Source organism: Otolemur garnettii, unplaced genomic scaffold (genome assembly GCF_000181295.1).
Source record: "Otolemur garnettii isolate 467f Iridium unplaced genomic scaffold, OtoGar3 scaffold00025, whole genome shotgun sequence".
In the NCBI taxonomy this organism is placed as follows: Eukaryota; Metazoa; Chordata; class Mammalia; order Primates; family Galagidae; genus Otolemur; species Otolemur garnettii.
Genome location: NW_003852420.1, coordinates 11,515,471 through 11,535,924, shown reverse-complemented (window position 1 = coordinate 11,535,924; position 20,454 = coordinate 11,515,471). Strand labels below are relative to the sequence as shown.

At 40.1% G+C, this 20,454-nt stretch overlaps 1 protein-coding gene across 1 annotated transcript in view; it reads right to left on the bottom strand.

Annotated features, from left to right (window-relative positions):
• RNF24 (ring finger protein 24) overlaps window positions 1-20,454 on the bottom strand; it is a 50,598-nt gene that overhangs the window by 23,887 nt on the left and 6,257 nt on the right. The window contains exon 2 of the mRNA XM_003788040.1: window positions 7,701-7,850. Within this exon, the coding sequence (XP_003788088.1) occupies window positions 7,701-7,850 (150 nt within the window). The remainder of the gene's footprint in view (window positions 1-7,700; window positions 7,851-20,454) is intronic.

Sequence of the window (20,454 nt, the reverse complement as noted above, 5' to 3'; positions counted from 1 at the left end):
AGTCTCCTGCCTCCGCCTCCCAAGTAGCTGGGACCACAGGCGCCCGCCACAACGCCCGGCTATTTTTTGGTTGCAGCCATCGTTGTTTGGCGGGTCCCGGCTGGGGATTCGAACCCTCCACCTTAGGTGTACATGGCTGGCGCCTTAGCCAGTTGAGCTATAGGCGCCAAGCCCCGGCCATCTTCTTAATAGAGGCAGGGCATCACTCTATTGCCCAGGCTGGAGTGCAGTAGTGCAGTCACAGCATTACTCATGGGCTCAAGCAATCCTTATGCCTCAGCCTCCCAGGTAGTTAAGACTAGGGGTACATGCGTGGCTTATGAAAAAAAATTTTTTGTAGGGATGGGGGTCTCACTATGTTGCCTGGCTAATTAAAAAAAGTTTTTTTGTAGGGATGGAGGTCTCACTATGATGCCCAGGCTGGTCTTGAACTCCTGGCTTCAAGCAATCCTCCTGCCTTGGTCTCCCAAACACAGTATTTTGATTATTGTAGCTTTGTAAATTTTAAAGTCAGAATGTGTGAGTACTTTTATTTAATTTTTCTTTTAAAAAATGGTTTTGGCCATTGGAGCCCCTTGCAATTCCACATGAATGTGAGGATAGGTTTTTCCATTTCAGCAAAAAAGGCCATTGAAATTTTGATAGGATCTGCACTAAATCTGTAGATTGCTTTGGGGAATACTGTGTCATCTTAACAATATTAAGCCTTCCAATTGATGAACATGAGATGCCTTTCCATTTATTTAGGTCTTCTTTAATTTTTCAGCAGGGTTCTATAGTTTTCATTGTATATAAGTCTTTCATTTCCCTGGTTAACTTTGTTCCTTGGAATTTTACTCTTTAGCTACTGTAAATGAAATGTTTTCCTTTATTTCCTTTTCAGGTTGTTCACGGCTGATCTTATACTTTGAAAGTTTTCTAAATTTATTAGCTCTAGTAGTTTTTGATAGATTTTATGGGATTTTCTATATATAGAATCAGGTCATCTGCAAATAGAGACAGTTTTACTTCTTTCCAATTAGATGCTATTTTTTTCTTACCTAAGTGTTCTAGTTAGAAATTCCAGTACAATGTTGAACAGTACTGGTAAAGGTGGCATTTTTGTTTTGTTCCGTGGATCCTGGGAAAGCTTTCAGTCTATTACCATTAAGCATGGTAAGTACCCTGTTAGGGTTTTTCATAAATGCCCTTTCTTCTGTCAATTTTGGTAAGTTCAATTTTTAAAATCTCTGTAATTCATCTAAAATGGCAAGTTTACTAGTATAAATTCATAATGTTCTTTGTAATCTCTTAATGTTCAAGAGAATTTGTAGTGATAAGATTAGTAATTTATGGCTTCTTTTTTCTCTTTTTTCCTGATTAGTTTTTCTAGAGATTCAATTTTATTAATCTTTCCAAAGAACCAGCTTTTTGGTTGCAATGATTTTCCCTATTATATATTTGTTTTCTTCTTCTGTTTTTGAGACAGAGCCTCATGCTGTCACCCTGGGTAGAGTGCCGTGACATCACAGCTCACAGTAACCTCCAACTCCTGGGCTCAAGCGATTCTCCTGCCTCAGCCTCCCAAGTAGCTGGGACTACAGGCACCTGCCACAACGCCTTGTTTTTTTTTTGGTTGCAGCCGTCATTGTTGTTTGGCTGCCTGGGCTGGATTTGAACCCACCAGCTCAGACATATGTGGCTGGCACCTTAGCCGCTTGAGCCATAGGCGCTGAGCCTACATTTGTTTTCTATTTCACTGATTTCTAAGCTTACTTTTTCTTTTCTTTTCTTTTTTTTGAGCCAGAGTTTTAGTATGTCATCCTTGGTAGAGTGCTGTGGTGTCACAGCTCACAGCAACCTCAAACTCTTGGGTTTAAGTGATTCTCTTGCCTCAGCCTCCCAAGTAGCTGGCACTACAGGCGCCTGCCACGATGCCTGGCTATTTTGTTGCAGTCATCATTGTTGTTTATCTGGCTCAGGCTGGGTTCAAAGCCGCCAGCCTTGGTGCATGTGGCTGGCACTGTAACCACTATACTAGGGTGCCAAGCCTTCTGTGCTTACTTTTTAGTTACCTTCCTCCTACTTTCTTTTGGATTTAATTGGCTTTTAAAAGCTCCTTTTATTGACAACTTAATTGGTTTTTACTCTTTTCTAATGTGTGAATTTAAAACTATGATTTTCACTTAATTAGGTCATTTATTAATCATGTAGTTCAATTGCCCATATCCTTACTGGTTTTTGTCTGCTTGTTTTATTAAGAAGTATATATTTTCTTTTCTTTTTAGAGACAGTCTCACTTTGTCACCTTTGGTAGAGTGCGATGGCGTCACAGCTCACGACAACCTCCAGCTCTTGGGCTTAGGCGATTCTCTTGCCTCAGTCTCTGGAGTAGCTGGGACTATAGGCGCCCGCCACAACGCCCAGTTATTTTTCCTTGCAGTTTGGCTGGGGCCAGCATCCTATTCACTGAGCCACAGGCACCGCCCAAGAAGTATATATTTTCAACTGAAGAAAAAAATGAACTCTTTTGGAATTCTTTAAAATTAGGCTTGATTTGTAACTTCATTTTACTTATTTCAATCTTTTAATAGGCTCTGCATATTTTCCCAAAGCAGAATTTGTTACTTTCAGCTAAAGCATGGATAAATTTATGCTCATCTTTTTCTTCAATCTGTGACTCAAAATTCATCCTTTCTAGGAAGTTCTCCTTTAAAATTAAGTCCACTCTACTGATTCTTCTTTAAGGCCTATTAACTAGCTATTTTTAAAACACTTTACTATTTTGTATTGCTAAATAGATATCTGAAAAGTATCTAAAGGAGAATGATGACTAATACTAGAGAAATGATCAAACCATGTAGCTGATGATCACTTCAAACTTGCGGTCTCTAGTCTCAGCCTGGTTCTCTACATTGCTCTCTAATCCCATCTGTTCACACTCACTACCTTAAGCTTCCATGCAGTGGTTCTTTCCGACCCATTTCACTCTCTTCAAGCTTTACCATACCACCTCCTCTCTCATCATTTTCTTTTTTTTTTTTTTAGAGACAGAGTCTCACTCTATTGCCCTTGGTAGAGTGAGTGATGTGGCATCACAGCTCACAGCAACCTCCAACTCCTGGGCTTAGGAGGCTGAGTTTCTCCTGCCTCAGCCTCCCAAGTAGCTGGGAATACAGGCGTCTGCCACAATGCCCAGCTATTTTTTGTTGCAGTTTGGCTGGGGCCAGGTTCGAACCTGCCACCCTCGGTATATGAAGGCTGGTGCCCTGCCCACTGAGCCACAGGTGCTGCCCCTCTCATCATTTTCAACTGTTAATTTTCTATTCCCCAGAGAAAGATGAGGATTGTCAGATATATAAGCTCTCTTACTTTCAGCTACATATACCTACATGTATATTATTCTGTATAGTTATCCTCATCTCTGTCTCAGAAGGTATGCTCTTGCTGAGAACTAATACTGCTCTCTCTCTTACAAATGCCTCTTTTCACCTACATAATTTATTCTTTCTAACAAATCCTCCACAACTGGCTCATTCTCCTAAATATATTTATAAATATGCCCAAATGTCTATCTTAAAAAAACTAAACGCCAAAATAATTCCTTGATCCTATAGCAACTCCCTATGCCCCGCAATTTAATCTTTTCTCAGACTTTTTTTTTTTTTTTTGAGACAGAGTTTTACTTTATCACTCTTGGTAGAGTGCCATGGCGTCATAGGTCACAGCAACCTTAAACTCTTGGGTTCAAGCAATTCTCTTGCCTCAGCCTCCAAAGTAGCTGAGACTACAGGCATCCCCCACAATGCCCGGCTATTTTTAGAGACGAGGTCTTGCTCTGACTCAGGCTGGTCTTGAACCCGTGAGCTCAACCCACCCGCCTCAGCCTCCCAGACTGCTAGGATTACAGGTGTGAGCCACTGCATCTGGCCCTCACACGATTCTTTAAAGAGGGGGTTGTCTTCTTTGCATCCAGTTTCACCTGCTAGTGAGTCTTTGTTTGTCTCACTTTAACCTTTACCAGCCCCCATCTCATGTTACAGAAATTTTTCTAACAAAGATTATAGACACAAACTGAACTGTCAAATGTAATAGAACTTTCCAATTCTTATCTTACTGGACCTCCTTGGGAGCAGCTGACATAAGTGACTCAATTCCCTGAAAACCTACCTGTGGGACACCTCTCTCATGCTTTTCCTCCTATCATGTGCTAGTCCTTCCCACTCTCATTTATGGGCTCCTCTTAAATATCAATGTTTCCCTATGATTTTGTCGTGGATCCATCTTATTTTTACTATACACATTCTCTCTAGGGAGCACTCCCAGCTTCAGCTTCAACCTATTATTATATGATCTATTTCCAGACCAGATTTCTCATAAGCTTTAGCTGTGCACTGAACATCTAGACTGTTAAACGGGGAACTCAATCTCTCATGTCTGAAATGGAATTCATTATCCTTTCATCCAAAACTTGCCCATGCATTTTCTAACTCTATGAAGAAATGATGGAGCTGCTCAGCTGCTTAAGCCAGAGATCCCGGAAAGATTCTAAACGCATCCCTTTTTTCGTCCTTAATGTCCAGTCACCAATTTATATTTTTACCTCCCAAATACTTCTCACAACCACAAGATCTTATCTAGCTCTATTGCCATTATCTCGGTTAAAGATCTCACAATTACTATTAGTAGCCCCCAAATTCCCCTTTCTTTTTAATTTTGTTCGATTTATATACTGGTGGCCATAAAGTTTAAATAGCACACTATTTTTGATTGCATCCGAACTTTATGGCCACCCTGCATGTAGTTCTACAGGATTAGTAATAAAAATCAGCAGTCCTCTTCCCCCTTCCCCAGAGATAACCATTTTTCACCTTTTTGGTCACAATTTTGAAATTTACTTCTATGTTTCTAAATAATTTTTGTTACTACTTCTTGGTTTTTCAGTCTTAGGCATATCTAATAGCTTCTCCTAGGGAAACCATTCATTCATTCATTTTAAAATACTGAGTGCCTAATACTGTGGCAGGCACTGTTCTGGGAGTTTGGGATAGAGAACAAGTATCTATCTGGGAAAAAAGATGAATAACAAATTAGATTCTTATATGATTCAATATAAAATACGATCTCTTCTAGCAAAGTAAGATGTCCTTCTTTTGTGCTCTAATAATGCCCTGTTCATAGCCCTATGACAATCAGCAGATTCTATACTACAATGTTGTGTAAGATTACAGTTGGTTGGTGGGTCTCTTGTTTATACCTATGTTATATTTCTCCTATGGTTCTGATGAATGTGGCTGTGACAGGAAGCTTTCTGCAGAACAGAAGAGCCTCCTAGAAAGGTACTGAAGAGTTCAGGTTATGTTAAAAAATGGGCTTGAGTGATTTTAGGGGAATTAAATCCACAGATTTAACTGCAAAGACTTACTATGTCCAAATTTATCATTTGAGGGGTTAAAAGCAACAAAGTAGGATAATCATAAAGGAAAGCTCATGGTTGTATTTTAAAAATTGTACCAATGACTAGTAAAGTTTAGACATGTTTATTTATTTATTTTTTGAGACAGAGTCTCACTATGTTGCTCTCAGTAGAGTGCTGTGGCATCACAGCAACCTCTAACACTTGGGCTTAAGCGATTCTCTTGCCTCAGCCTCCCAAGTAGCTGGGACTATAGGTGCCCACCACAATGCCCGGCTATATTTTGGTTGCAGTTGTCGTTGTTTAGCAGGCTTGGGCTGGTTTAAACCCACCAGTCTCGGTGCATGTGGCCGCCGCCATAACCACTGTGCTATGGGTGCCAAACCAAGTTTAGAAATGTTCAAATAGTTCTGATTTAATATTTTGATTTTAGTATAGCAGATCCTCATTGCTTTGCTTTGCTCTGTTATAAAAAAGGATACAATAAGGATGAAATGAAGTACAATGATAACGCATGAAACAATTACTACTGTTATCTTTTATCTCTTTACTTATTTGCTTGATTAGTAAAAGGAATACAATGAGGTAAAATGGTATTTCATAATTATTTCTCAAAAATTTACTCAGAATCACAATTGGTATATTAGTATTTTTCTTAAAAAATGTTAAGGCTGGTTGTGGTGGCTCACACCTGTAATTCTAGCACTCTGGGAGGCCGAGGCAGGTGGATCTCCTGAGCTCAGGAGTTCTAGATCACTTTGAGCAAGAGTAAGACCCATTTCTAAAAAACACCCAGGCGTTGTGGTGGGTGCCTGTAGTCCCACCTACTCGGGAGGCTGAGGCAAGAGGACTGACTGGGCACAGGAGTTTGAGGTTGCTGTGAGCTGTGATGCCATACTGAGGGTGACAAGTTCTACAATTTCAGATTTGGCTTTGAAAATTAGACCCTATTTAAAAACTTTAAAGTGAAAATAGGCTGGGCATGGTGACTCATGCCTATAATCCTAGCACTTTGAGTAGCTGAGGTTGGAGGATCAGTTGAGGCGAGGAGTTCAAAACCAGCCTGAGAGATCTCATCTCTATAAAGAATAGAAAAATTAGCTGGGCATGGTGACAAGTAGTACGCAGCTATTCAGGAGTCTAATGTGAGAAGACTGCTGGAGCCCAGGTATTTGAGGTTACAGTGAGGTATGATGATACCACTGCACTTTCGAAAATACCTGCAAGACCCCGCCCCACCCCCTTCTGAAAAAAAAGTGAAAATGCTTGCTTAAATGATTATATAATTAGTAATGAGTTAGTAACTGTGAATTTTTTTTTCTTCGGTAGAGATAGGGTCTTGTCATGTTTTCCAGGTTTGTCTCAAACTTCTGACCTCAAGTGAGCCTCCCTTCTTGGCCTCCCAAAGTGCTGGTATTATAGGCATGAGCCACTGTGCCCAGCCAAGTATGAACCTTTACTGATCAAATCCATTATCCCCTCAGGTGAGGTGTTATACTTCATCACTTGTCTGTACGTTTGCTGTAGGACCTGTGGAATATTTAGTGTTTTGTGCAGATAAACAATCATCTGAACACTTAACTAGTTTCAACAATAAAATCTTTTGGGCTAACCACGTTAAGTTCTTTACAAGCTTGGACCTTGTTTTCTGATCCCTAATGACTTTAGCTAACAAGGATGCCAGACCCTCTTGAAAAGCAAGTATGAAATCTTTGTGAAAGTAAGTTAAATCTTGGGGACAGAAAATGACATAAGTAAATCTGGACAAGATCTTTTTTTTTTTTTTTTTTTGAGACAGAGCCTCAAGCTGTCCCCGTGGGTAGAGTGCCATGGCATTACAGCTCACAGCAACCTCCAACTCCTGGGCTCAAGCGAGTCTCCTGCCTCCGCCTCCCAAGTAGCTGGGACCACAGGCGCCCGCCACAACGCCCAGCTATTTTTTCGGTTGCAGCCGTCATTGTTGTTTGGCGGGTCCGGGCTGGGGATTCGAACCCTCCACCTTAGGTGTATGTGGCTGGCGCCTTAGCCGGTTGAGCTATAGGTGCCGAGCCAGACAAGATCTTAATAAGGTAGAAAAATAAACGAGGACAGTTTTCTCCTAAAGAGTAAAGCATCTCATCAGCAGACAGAACTGAAGACTGTATAAGGTATTTTACTGATTAACTCACAGGAGATTAAAACGTTCTATCACCTTAATTTTTAAAAAAATTGGCCAATCATAACACTTGAAAAAAATCTGAGGGGAGAAACATGATTTGTTATTGTTTAACATATTCTGAAGTAACATAGAATGAAAACTGGTTACCTAATCAAGTAGCAACAGAAGAGTAAACTAAGGATGAAGACAAATATAGCAGTGCCAAAAACCACAATATATATGTTGAGAGGCAGATTCTGGAATCCAATATTAGGCATCCTGAAGTTGTAATGTGGGAAATCCGAGCTCATGGATAAACTGTGGGGGAAGAAAAGAATGGAGAAAAATTGAGTATAAAGACTAATAACCAAGATAGCATTGTTGTTGTCCATGTATATAGAGGTAAAAGTTTTCTATGGACTGATCCCGTTTGAAACAAACATGATAGACAAAGTGTTAATATTCTTGCCATTCATTCATTCATTGTGCCAAATATTTTTTGAGTATTATGTACCTGACACCATTCCAAGACTGGAGATCCTACGTAGAAAGCTTTGCAAGTCGCATTCATTCTCTAAAAGGTACTTCATTGAAATAATGCCAGTAATTAATACCCACATGAAAATGTTCAACTTGAAAGAAGTACAAAAAGACCTCATAATATTCTGAAATTTTAAAAAGTGCAAAAAGAAAAAGTTTAACTTAGTAACTCAGCCCTTAAAACGTAGCAATGTTTGAAATAGTAAAATATTAGAAATAGCATAGCTACCTTAAAAGGAAATAATGACTAAAATTATGTAAAGTCCTATGTTAGAATACTAAAAGATCATAAAAATGTTTTCAGTTTTTTTTTTTTTTTTTGAGACAGAGTCTCACTTTGCTACCCTTGATACAGTGCCATGGTGTCATAGGTCACAGCAACCTCAAATTCTTGGGCTCAAGGGATCCTCTTGCCTCAGCCTCCCAAGTAGTTGGGACTATAGGTGTCTGATATAACACCTAGCAATTTTTATTTTTGAGACAGGGTCTCACCTTTGTCACCCTCCATAGAGTGCCATGGCGTCACAGCTCACAGTAACCTCCAACTCTTGGGCTTAAGTGATTGTCTTGCCTCAGCCTCCGAAGTAGCTGGGACTACAGGCACCGGCTACAACCCCCGGCTATTTTTAGAGGTGAGGTCTTGCTCTGGTTCAGGCTGGTCTCAAACCTGTGAGCTCAGGCAATCCACCCTCCTTGGCCTCCCAGAGTACTAGGATTACAAATGTTGAGCTACTGTGTCCAGCCTCATGTTTTCAGTTTTAGTGTCCTGAGAAACATAAAGATATGTGGGAAAAATTAAGAAGGATAATTGCATGTATGATCTAAATTTTATAAATCTGTAAATACACACATATATGTGTATAGTATATGTGTGCGTGTGTGTAAATATAGCAGAAAAAGCCTGAATGCCAACACATCAAAATGTTAACAGTGGCTGTGGTTTACTAGTCATTTTTATTTTCTTCCCTTTTTTAACTCTTTTATTAAGTCAGGCCCTATTCTAAGAATTTTATCAGTATTGTTTTATTTATACTTCTGTGATGGGTACCATTTCTCATTATTTTATAGATAAGAATACTGAAGCTTAGAGTTTTGGTTACACAGTCATGACTGACCAAGTATGTTTGGGAGCCAGGGCCTCTCTAACTCTAGAGCCAAGTGTTCTCAGCCTATAAGCGCTAATATGCTCTACTGCCTTTCTTGTGTATTACTTTTAAAAAATGAGAAAACAGGCTGGGCACGGTGACTCACACCTGTACTCCTAATACTCTGGGAGGCCAAGGTGGGAGGATTCTTTGTGCTTAGGAGTTTGAGACCAGCCTGAGGAATAGTGAGACCCTGTCTCTACTAAAAATAGAAAAATTAGCAGAGCATTTTGGAGTGCTTCTGTAGTCCCACCTACTCAGGAGGCTGAGGCAAGAAAATCACTTGAACCCAGGAGTTTGAGGTTGCTGTGAGCTAGGCTGACACCCCAGCACTCTAACCTGGGCAAAAGAGAGACTCTATGCCGAAACAAACAAACAAATAAATAACATAAGAAAACAGCGAATGCTGTTTAAACACTCAAAAATGGATTGTTCCTGTCATTTTGTTTGGTGATGCTTATTTATTACTACTGTTAAAACTCTACAAGTGGATGGTGTCTGTCCTTTAGGTGAGGAGCTACAATGATAAGGTGGTTGATTGCACCTTCTTATTAGAACTTTCCTTGCCACTTTGATTCCTTACAAAATAAAGAGCTCCTACCAGGCCTGCTTATTAAGACCAAAGACTGATAATGGAATTATAACTGTGACTCCTGCAAAGCCAAACCAAAACCAAACCTTACCAAGCAAACAAAACTCTACTTATTTATGCATTCATAGTAAACTAAAAAGGTGTTCACAGATCTTTAGTGTTCTTGTACTTTCCAGAAGAGTATATTTATGCTGTTGATGCCACTGAGATGCTGACTGGCTGGCTGTACCTGAAAGCTCAGTCTTTTTTTTTTTTTTTTTTAGAGACAGAGTCTTACTGTATCACCCTTAGTAGAGTGATGTGGTGTCAGTTCACAGCAACCTCCAACTCCTGGGCTTAGGCGATTCTCTTGCCTCAGCCTCCTGAATAGCTGGGACCACAAGCACCAGCCACAATGCCCAGCTATTTTTTTGTTGCAGTTTGGCAGGGGCCGGGCTCAAACCTGCCACCCTCAGTACATGGGTCTGGCACCCCATCCACTGAGCCACAGGCACCACCCTGAAACTTCAGTCTTATTAGCAGTTTCTAGTATCTAATAATTTATACCAGGGAACCAATAGCTACACAGAACGACTTCATCCCATGAAACTCTTCTCTGATAACTTCCTGATGTAACTAGTGGGCAATATTTAGTTTTGAACCTTTGGTCATTTTCTTGGTTAGATTAGTTACAACAAGTAGTTTTCCAATTTCCTTTTTTCTACCCTCATATCTTCTTAGGAAGGTTAGTAACAAAATGATAGAAAACAATCCCTTTCTGAGTGTTTAAACAGCATTTGCTGTTTTCTTATTTTATTTGTTTATTTATTTTGAGACAGAGTCTCACTCTGTTGCCCAGATTAGAGTGCCCTGGTGTCAGTTAAAGAGTCCTTTACTAAATATACATAGGACATATGCTGTAGAGCTATTAGAAAATTACAGCTGCCCAAACTTAGCTCTTAACTTTAACATTGCTAATAGGGCCTCTCACTTGATGACCCTGGCTATAGTCAAGATTCAGATGACTGGTTTTTAATCCTTTAGAAATGTTCCTTCTCAGACAACCTGGGCTTAGTGAAATACCTCTTGGTTTAGAAAACAGCAGATTAAATATCTGTGCTGGACAGGCTAATAGAGAGGAAATATGCAAGCAGACAGAAAGTAGTATGGTGGGAAAAGGGCCAGGCTTTCAGTCAGCCAACACTGGGTGTTTGTTCCCAGGATGTGACTAGCTAGATGTCAGGACTTGGCCCACCTATACGTCAGTTTTCTTGTCTTTAAAATGGGATAATGCCTGTCCTATTGACTTCTCTGAAATGGTGAAATGAAATAATATTAAACTGAAACCTGAGTCAGGACAAAAATATTAAGGCGAGTGCACATGTGTCTGTGTGTTTAGGAAAGGAAGAGACATTAAACTAAAGTAGTAAATGATGTAAACCACGCCCTGACAAAAATCCAGTCTCTGGAGAGAATTCCACCAAAGCACATGCCTCTTCCTCAGGGAGCAGGCTCCTCCACACACCCTGCCGGGCCTTCAAGTGGCCTGCCAACCTGGCCCCCAGAGGCAGGAACTAGAAACTATCTTGGCCAAAGGCAGCCATCAGTATAGGTCAGCTAGGAGTGAGGCCAGTGGCCTAGGAACATTGCCCTGCAGGGGTCCTCCCACTGGGTGGTACGATCAAGGAACTCTTGTAGAATTCTGAACCGAGCCACAGAAGTGCAGAGCATTAAAGGTAATGCCATCACCAGAGATATCTGCCTCAGTGCTTTTGGGGGCTGGGTGCTGAGACTTTCCTGAGTCCTCACTACCAATGAAACCCTGTTACCAGAGAGGTGGGGGATTGTTAGAAGATGTGTTGATGCAGAATACATTTTAGGAATTTTTCTCCTTTAGATAAATGAAATAGCTTTGCTACTTACTGTATATTGGCCCAACAATTTACTTAGATGGTAAATTATTCCAAGATGTTAATCCTGCTAATGACATATTAGATTTTTATAAAATTTTCATCATAATCTCTTTTCAGCATGAGTACTAATCTTTTAAAATAATTTTTAAAAAGGCTATATATTCATCATCTTAGTAATACATATTTTGCTATTGAAGTCTTATAAATTTAAGTTATTTAGTAATTATTCCTAGTGGGAATGAAGGAGAAGAGTACATACAATGCACTGTTGGATCTTACTTGGCATTTCCAACTTCATTTACATGAAGACCTTTTCTTTACCTCTTATGTAATTCACAGTCCCTGAAACCAGGCTCAGCCTAAATTTCAAGCCCCCTAATCAGTTTACCAAAAACATAACAAATAACAAAGAAGATTGAACATTTTATTAGTACAGGATTTCTCACCAAGAGACCTAACCAGGGATAGAGTAGAATGTAAGATTTCGACCGCTATAAGATCCAAGTTTAACACAAACCACCACAGCTTTGTGGCCTGTCGCAGCAGTATTTCTCAAAGTATGTTTCATGGCCACATTTTTTTTTTTTTTGCACTTTTTGGCCGGGGCTGGGTTTGAACCCGCCACTCTGGCATATGGGGCCGGTGCCCTACTCCTTTGAGCCACAGGCACCACCCCAATGGCCACATTCTTCTTAGATCAGTCCCTGTTCCCTGGATAATATGACATCATCTTCTCAGTAGTTAGCATTCCCCTTTTGCTTCAAAAATGCTCAGAAAGGGAGACACCAGTAATTTTACTTCTGTATTTTACAATTTATGGTTCATAAACCATAAAACCCATGTATTTGTTTTTTATAAAGAAATCCAAAAAAAACCTAAGAAAAACTACTTTAGACTTTGTTAACCTTTTTTTAAAAACTGATATATAAATTTATATTTAAAAAATTCACCAGGAGGTGCCTGTGGCTCAAAGAGTAGGGTGCCAGTGGTATGGATTCATATGCCAGAGGTGGCGAGTTCAAACCCAGCCCCGGCCAAAAACTGCAATCAATCAATCAATCAATCAATAAAAATTAAAAATTCACCCATGTTAAGAATACAAGCCAGAGTCTGGACAAATGAATACCACCTGTTACCACTACCCCACCACAATCCAAATACAAAATACATATGCAGTCTGACAATTAAGTATGTGAATGCATCCCTAGAAAAGGTGCTACATACCTCATTGCTGAATATCATTATGGTCATCTTGGAAGTACTACCCTTGGGAAGCAAGGCGCCAATGCCAGTGCCTAGCTACCCTTCAAAGCAATTTTGTAATTCTGGAATGTCATCAGAACTGTTGCCATTATTACCCTTGATGTCCTAAATGTCATCAAAATGTCTTCCTTTCAATATTTCCACTATTACTGGGTAAAGGAAAAGTCATTGGGTGCCATCACAGGTGACTAGGGAGGATGTTCCAGTACAGTTATTTGTCCACTGCCCCAAAACTCCCTTATAGACAGTGCTCATCAGTGAACTCTTTCGGGACCATTTTTACACACATCTTTCTTACACCAAGATTTTCAGTTAAGATATTCCTGTTTCTGGCTCGGGGCCTGTAGCTCAACCAGCTAAGGCACCAGCCACATACACCCAAGGTGGTGGGTTCGAATCCAGCCTGGACCTGCCAAACAACAATGACGGCTGCAACCAAAAAATAGCCAGGTGTTGTGGCGGGCGCCTGTGGTCCCAGCTACTTGGGAGGCTGAGGCAGAAGATTCACTTGAGCCCAGGAGTTGGAGGTTGCTGTGAGCTGAATGCCACGGCGCTTTACCCAGGGAGGACAGCTTGAGGCTTTGTCTCAAAAAAAAAAAAAAAAAAAAAGATATTCCTGTTTTTCCAAATGTTTACTTGGTCTGCCATGCTCCTCACAGTCAATGGTTTTGACACACAATCGCAATGTTTTTATCAGTGCTGCTCATTACTGGCCTCCCTAACCTCTCTTCATCAGTGGTGCTTTCTCTGTTCTCAGAAAAATGTTTACTCCATTTGTATGCAGTTCTTCATATCATCTCCATAGGCTTGAACTAACATGTCCCTGATTTCACTTCCACTCTTGCTAACTCTAACAAACTTATGAATGTCTGTTCATTGCTCTAATTCAGGCTTCCACATTCTTGCAATGACACAAAAAACACACAATCAGGAATGCCACTCAGCAAGACACTGCCACATGTCAACAGGAACATAGTTGTGAGACACTGATATACCAGGGTTATGAAACCTTATCGAGTTGTTTGTATAGTTCTGCCAATGTTAAGCACATGGTGGTAAGTTCACAAACTTAATCGTCAGCCCTTCATAAACAAAGATTACTACAGATTTTTAAAAAAATAGGATCTTTCCATCTTCCCAGAAAGTTCTCTTGTGCCCCTCTGCAGTTAATTATCACCCCAACCACTGATTTCTATCATTACAGATCAATTTTCCTTATTCTGCAATTTAATACAAATGGAATTACTTAGTATGCTCTTTTTTATGTTCAGCATCTAATCACTCATTAGGTCTGTGAGAGAGAGTATTAACAAATAGTTATACAGAATATTTGTACTTCACATTATATTCCCACTATTCCCCAAATAGCCTATTACCTATATTTGCAGACTCTTAAAGTCACTAACCTAGTGTTTTTCAATCTTTTTTTTAATCTCATGGCACACTGGGACCTATAGTTAAACTTCATGGCACATTTAAACTATGTTGATCAAAAAAAAAGAATAAACTTACTGTGCTTTGAACTTTTTCTTTTTGATATAGAGTCTCCCTATGTTGCCCTCACTAGAGCGCTGTGGCATCATAGCTCACATCAACATCAAACTCTTGGGCTTAAGCGATTCTCTGGCCTCGGCTTCCCATGTAGCTGGGACTACAGGCGCCTGCCACAATCCTCAGCTTTTCTGTTGTAGTTGTCACTGTTGTTTGGCAGGCTGGGGCTGGATTCAAGCCCATCAGCTCCGGTGTATGTGCCTGGTGCCCTAGCCGTTGAGCTACCGGCACCCAACCTGTGCTTTGAACTTCTTTCAAAATAATGATCTTTAAAAAATTTTCTCAGCATACCTAAGATCCTCTCACAGTACACTAGTGTGCCACAGCACTCCGATTGAAAATCATGGCACTAACTTCATCTATGAACTCATCAATTTTATCATCAATCCTTTGATATTTCTTTCTTTACAAAATTCCTGTTTATCCTTTTTAGGTGCCATTTCCATGGGAGAAATTTTTACCATGTCCTTTATTTAGGCCATTCCTTTCCATTTTCAAGTGTTTCTTCAATGCAGAATTATTTTTTTTTTTCTTTTTTTTTTTTTTTTTTTTTTGAGACAGAGCCTCAAGCTGTCCCCCTGGGTAGAGTGCCGTGGCATTACAGCTCACAGCAACCTCCAACTCCTGGGCTCAAGCGAGTCTCCTGCCTCCGCCTCCCAAGTAGCTGGGACCACAGACGCCCGTCACAACGCCCGGCTATTTTTTGGTTGCAGCCGTCATTGTTGTTTGGCGGGTCCGGGCTGGGGATTCGAACCCTCCACCTTAGGTGTATGTGGCTGGTGCCTTAGCTGGTTGAGCTATAGGCGCCGAGCCCAGAATTATTTTTCTACCTATTTTATATATGTATTTTTAGAGACAGTCTCATTTTGTCACCCTCAGTAGAGTGCTGTGGTGTCACAGCTCACAGCAACCTCCAGCTCTTGGGCTTAGGCAATTCCCTTGCCTCAGCCTCATGGGTAGCTGGGACTTACAGGAGCCTGCCACAATGCTCAGCCATTTTCTGGCTGCAGTTTGGCTGGGGCTGGGTTCGAACCCACCACCCTTGGTATATGGGGCTGGTGCCCTACTCACTGAGCCACAGGCACCGCCCCCTATTATATATTTTTTAAGTCTCCAGCAGAAGAAATGTAAAGTTTGATTCACCCACCATATTTTTTCCCAGTCAAAATCTAAGGAAAAGTAAGAAATCCGAGGTTCGCAGGCCTTGAGCACTGAAGCTACTTTTATTGAGGGCCTGTGCCAATCTGGGCAAAGCTCACAGTGTAGCCTACATAGGATCCCCTACATTAAGCCAGGAAGAAATTCAAAGAAAGTTTATATACACAGCCTTTCTTTTCACTGCTGTTATTCTTTTATCATATTCACCTTCTAGTTCCACAGAACCATGGGAAAACCCTCTACATCTATAGTCCTATATGTCTATTAGTTTTATTTGTAAATAATGCACAAATAAGATGATTAATATCTGGAACAACTGTTGAAACATTCTTACTTATTGTATTTTTTTAATTTCTTCCTCCCACCTTTTTGATTTTTAGGGACAGGATTTTACTTTGTCACCTAGGCTGGAGTGTAGAATGCAGTGGCAAGGTCACAGTTCACGGTAACCTTGAATGCCTAGGCTCAAGCAACCCTCCCACCTCACCCTTCCACACAGCTAGGACTACAGGGGTGTGCCACTATACCTAATTAAAAAATTCTGGGGTAGAGATGAGGTCTGACTATATTGCCCTGTCTGGTCTTGAACTCCTGGCCTCAAGCAGTCTTCCCACCTTGGCCTCTCAAAGTGTTGTGATTATAGGCATGAGCCACCAAGCCTATCGTTCCCTATTTAATAAATATTTTTTTCCTCAAGTGTATTCAGAGAATTCTCAACAATTCTCATCATTTTTGTATCTTTGGTATTATTTCCCCCCCCCTTTTAGAGCTTTATACTTTATTTTCTGAAGGCTTGATCCAACTTCTCTAGAGTATTCTTTAGATCTCTTAAAACACTACTGTTTTTCTTCCATTACCTGTATGATACTGCTTATAGCCTGGATATTACTGTTCCTTTTCATCTGCATTCTCTACATTGCTTAAGTTGATATATTTATTGTCAGAGGGAAGGAGAACACACCAAGCAAGAGGCTTGACAATGCAGCTTCCCCCCTCTCCCTTGGAGACAGAGTCTCACTCAGCCTCCTTGGGATTGAGTGCTATGGCCTTATAGCTCACAGCAACCTCAAACTCTTGGGCTCAAAAAATCCTCTTGCCTCAGCCTCCCAAGTAGCCGACACAACAGGCATCCGCCACAATGCCTGGCTGTTTTTAGAGATGGGGTCTTGCTCTTGCTCAGGCTGGTGTGGAACTCCTGAGCTCTGCCTGCCTTGGCCTCCCAGAGTACTAGCATTACAGGCATAAGCCACTGTACCCTTGACAACGTGGCTTTATCTGTTTGGATAGCAGCATCTACTATCCAAACAGATAGTAGTTGATCACATTTACATTAAGGACCCCAAACTGTGTGCTTCAGTTCAATTCAACAGGCATGGAGTGGCGGGTGCTGTGGCAAGAAATGAAGAAAAGTGTGTTCAGGAAAGGGGACACTGTTGCTCTGATGTTGCTCACTTCAGAATTGGTATTTTCCCAGAAAGGAGAAGAAAATTCTTTGCTTCCTCTTCCACTTCTATTTTCTGGATGGTCCTTTTTTAAGGGCCTGGCTATGAAATAAACAGGCTTTTGTGGCCTGGCCTACGTTAGACCCAGGGGCTTAACTACCCTTTTAAAATTACGTGTATATAGAAGGAAGTACTCTAGGTTTCAAAAAACAAAGTTGGGAAACATATAGTTGGAATTGGCTGAAAACATTAATAAACTTGGGAACTTTCTAATGTCCAACTAATGACACATTCATTAGACAGGGTGGACATAGTTCATGTGCAATTTAAATTAGTTTAAATAGTAAAATAAATTTAAATTGCACATGAACTTTATATCCACCCTATATGTTAAACGAAGGACTAAATAATGATATGAACTTACTATACAAGTACATGTTCAAATAAAAACTTCCCTCTTAAAGATGCATTACTATGCCTTATATATTTATATTATCCCTAGCACTGTTTTCTTGAGCTTCTGAAGAAGCCTTCCTGCAATAATCTTCTAGAAGCTTCAGTTTTCAGTATCTTCCCCCTTCTACTTTTTTGCTTTTATTAGCTTTATGGAAATATCATAAAATTCACACATTTTAAGGGTATGATTCAATGATTTAAAGTAAATTTAGGATGTGCAAGCATCATCATAATCCAGTTTCAGAACTTTTATCATCCCCAAAGGAACACTGCACCCCATTATATGTCACTCTCCATTCCCATCTCAGTCCCAAGCAACTACTAATCCACTTTCCATCTCTAAAAATTTGTTTTTTTGGCCATTTCATGTAAGTGGAATCAAACAACATGTAGGGTAGTTTCATTTTGCATAGTACTTTCAAGGTTCATCCATGTTACAGCCTGTATTAGTACTCTGTTCCTTTACATTGCCTAATAATATTCCATTTTGTAGATAAAACACATTTATTTACTAGTTGATAGACATCTGGGTTGTTCTCACTCTTTGGCTATTTTTTTTTTTTTTGCAGTTTTTGGCTGGGTTTGAACTCACCACCTCCGTTATATGTGGCCGGTACCCTACTCCTTTGAGCCATAGGCGCCGCATCTCTTTGGCTATTTTAAAAAATTTATTTAATATTTTATTATTTGGGATTCATCGAGGGTAGAAAGAATTAGGTTACACAGATTGCATTTGTTAGATAAAGTCCCTCTTATAATTGTGTCCCGCCCTGAAGAGGTGTGCCTACTTGTTCATTTCCCTACCCATCCCCTTTGGCTATTATGAATAATATATGAAAATTTATGTGCAGACATTTCACTTATCTTAAGTGCATACCTAGGAATAGAATTGCTGGGTCATGTTTATGCTATGTTAACCTTCTGAGGAATACTTCTGAAAGTAGCTGCACTATTTTGTATTTCATAAACCAGTGGTTCTCAACCTTCCTAATGCTGTGGCCCTTTAATACAGTTCCTGTGGGTCTCAACCTACAGGTTGAGAATCATTTCCATAAGCAATGTAATACATGAGGTTTCCAATTTCTCTATAGCTTCTCTAAACTTGGCCTTTCTGATTTTAGCCATTCTAGTGGGTATGAAGTGGTATTTTACTGTGGTTTTAATTTGTATTTCCAGTATGATTAGTGATGCTGAGCATCTTTTATGTGCTGACTGGCCACTGACATATCAGCTTTGGTGAAATACCTATTCAAAACCTTTGCCCAATTTTAAATTGAGTATTTCTTAATTGAGTTATAATAATTCTTTACATATTTTGGATTCAGGTGGCTTTATCAGACATATCGTTCACAAATCTTGTCTTCTGGTTTTAGGCTTGTCTTTTCACTTTCTCAGTGGTATTTTTTGAAACACAAAAATTTTTGATTTTGATGTTCAATTTGTCAATTTTTTAATTGCCTTTGCTTTTGGTGTTGTAGTTAAGACCTCTTTATCTCAAGATCATAAAGGTTTACTCCTATGTTTTAAGAGCCTTGTAGGGTTTTTTAGGGTTTCCAAGATCTATTTTTGAGTTAATGTTTGTGTGCAGTCCAAGGCCAAGGTCTACATTCATCATTTTGGATGTAGATACCCAATTGTCCCAGCACTACTTATTGAAAAGACTTTCCTTTCCCCATGGAATTGCCTTGGCACCTTAACCACAAATCAATTGACCATAAATATAAAGATTTCTTTCTTTCTTTTTTTTTTTTTTGAAACAGAGCCTCAAGCTGTCCTCCTGGGTAGAGTGCTGTGGCATCACAATTCACAGTAACCTCCAACTCCTGGGCTCAAGCGATTCTCCTGCCTCCGCCTCCCAAGTAGCTGGGATTACAGGCGCCCACCACAACGCCTGGCTTTTATTTCATTGATCTATATGTCTATTCTTATGCCAGTATTCCACTGCCCTGATTACTGTAACTTTGCAGTAAGTCTTGGAATTTATAACAGGTGGGCAGTTAGTTGCTCCTTATGGAAGACTAAAGAAAGTAGTTTCTTGAGATGAAATCTACTGCTGGTAAAGATGCTATGAACATTGTTAAAATGACAAAAAGGAGTTACAATATTACATAAATGTAATTGATAAAGCAGTGGAAGGATTTGAGAGGATTGACTCCAATTTTGAAAGGAGTTCTACCTTGGTAAAATGGTATCAAATAGTATCATATGCTACACTGAACTCTTTCCTGAAAGGAAGAATCAAGCAATGGTAGCAAGCTTCATTATAGTCTTATTTTAAAAAGTTGCCACAGAAGGCCGCCAGTGCTTTAAGACAGGAATCTGCCAACTTCCTCATTTGTAGGCACATTAATAAACTTCTCTTTAAACCTCTTGTCCTTGTTCTTCTGATGCAGCACTGGGCACAGATTTTTCTGTAACAGTACTTCAGCTTTATTAATGCTTTTTTTTTTTACATAAAATATTTAAATTTTCTTTCTTTTTTTCGAGACAGAGTCTTACTATGTTGCCCTCAGTAGAGTGCCGTAGCATCACAGCTCACAGCAACCTCAAACTCTTGGGCTTAAGTGATTCTCTTGCCTCAGGCTCCCATGTAGCTGGGACTACAGGCACCTGCCACAATGCCCGGCTATTTTTTGTTGCAGATGTCATTGCTTTTTAGCTGGCCAGGACTGGGTTAGAACCTGCCAGCCTCAGTGTATGTGGCTGGTGCTGTAACCACTGTGCTACAGGCACCAAGCCATAAATTTTAAATTTTCTTAAAATAAATATTTAATTTTTAAGAAAGTTGCTACAGGCTCGGCGCCTATAGCTCAACCGGCTAAGGCGCCAGCCATGTACACCTAAGGTGGCGGGTTCGAATCCCCAGCCCGGACCCACCAAACA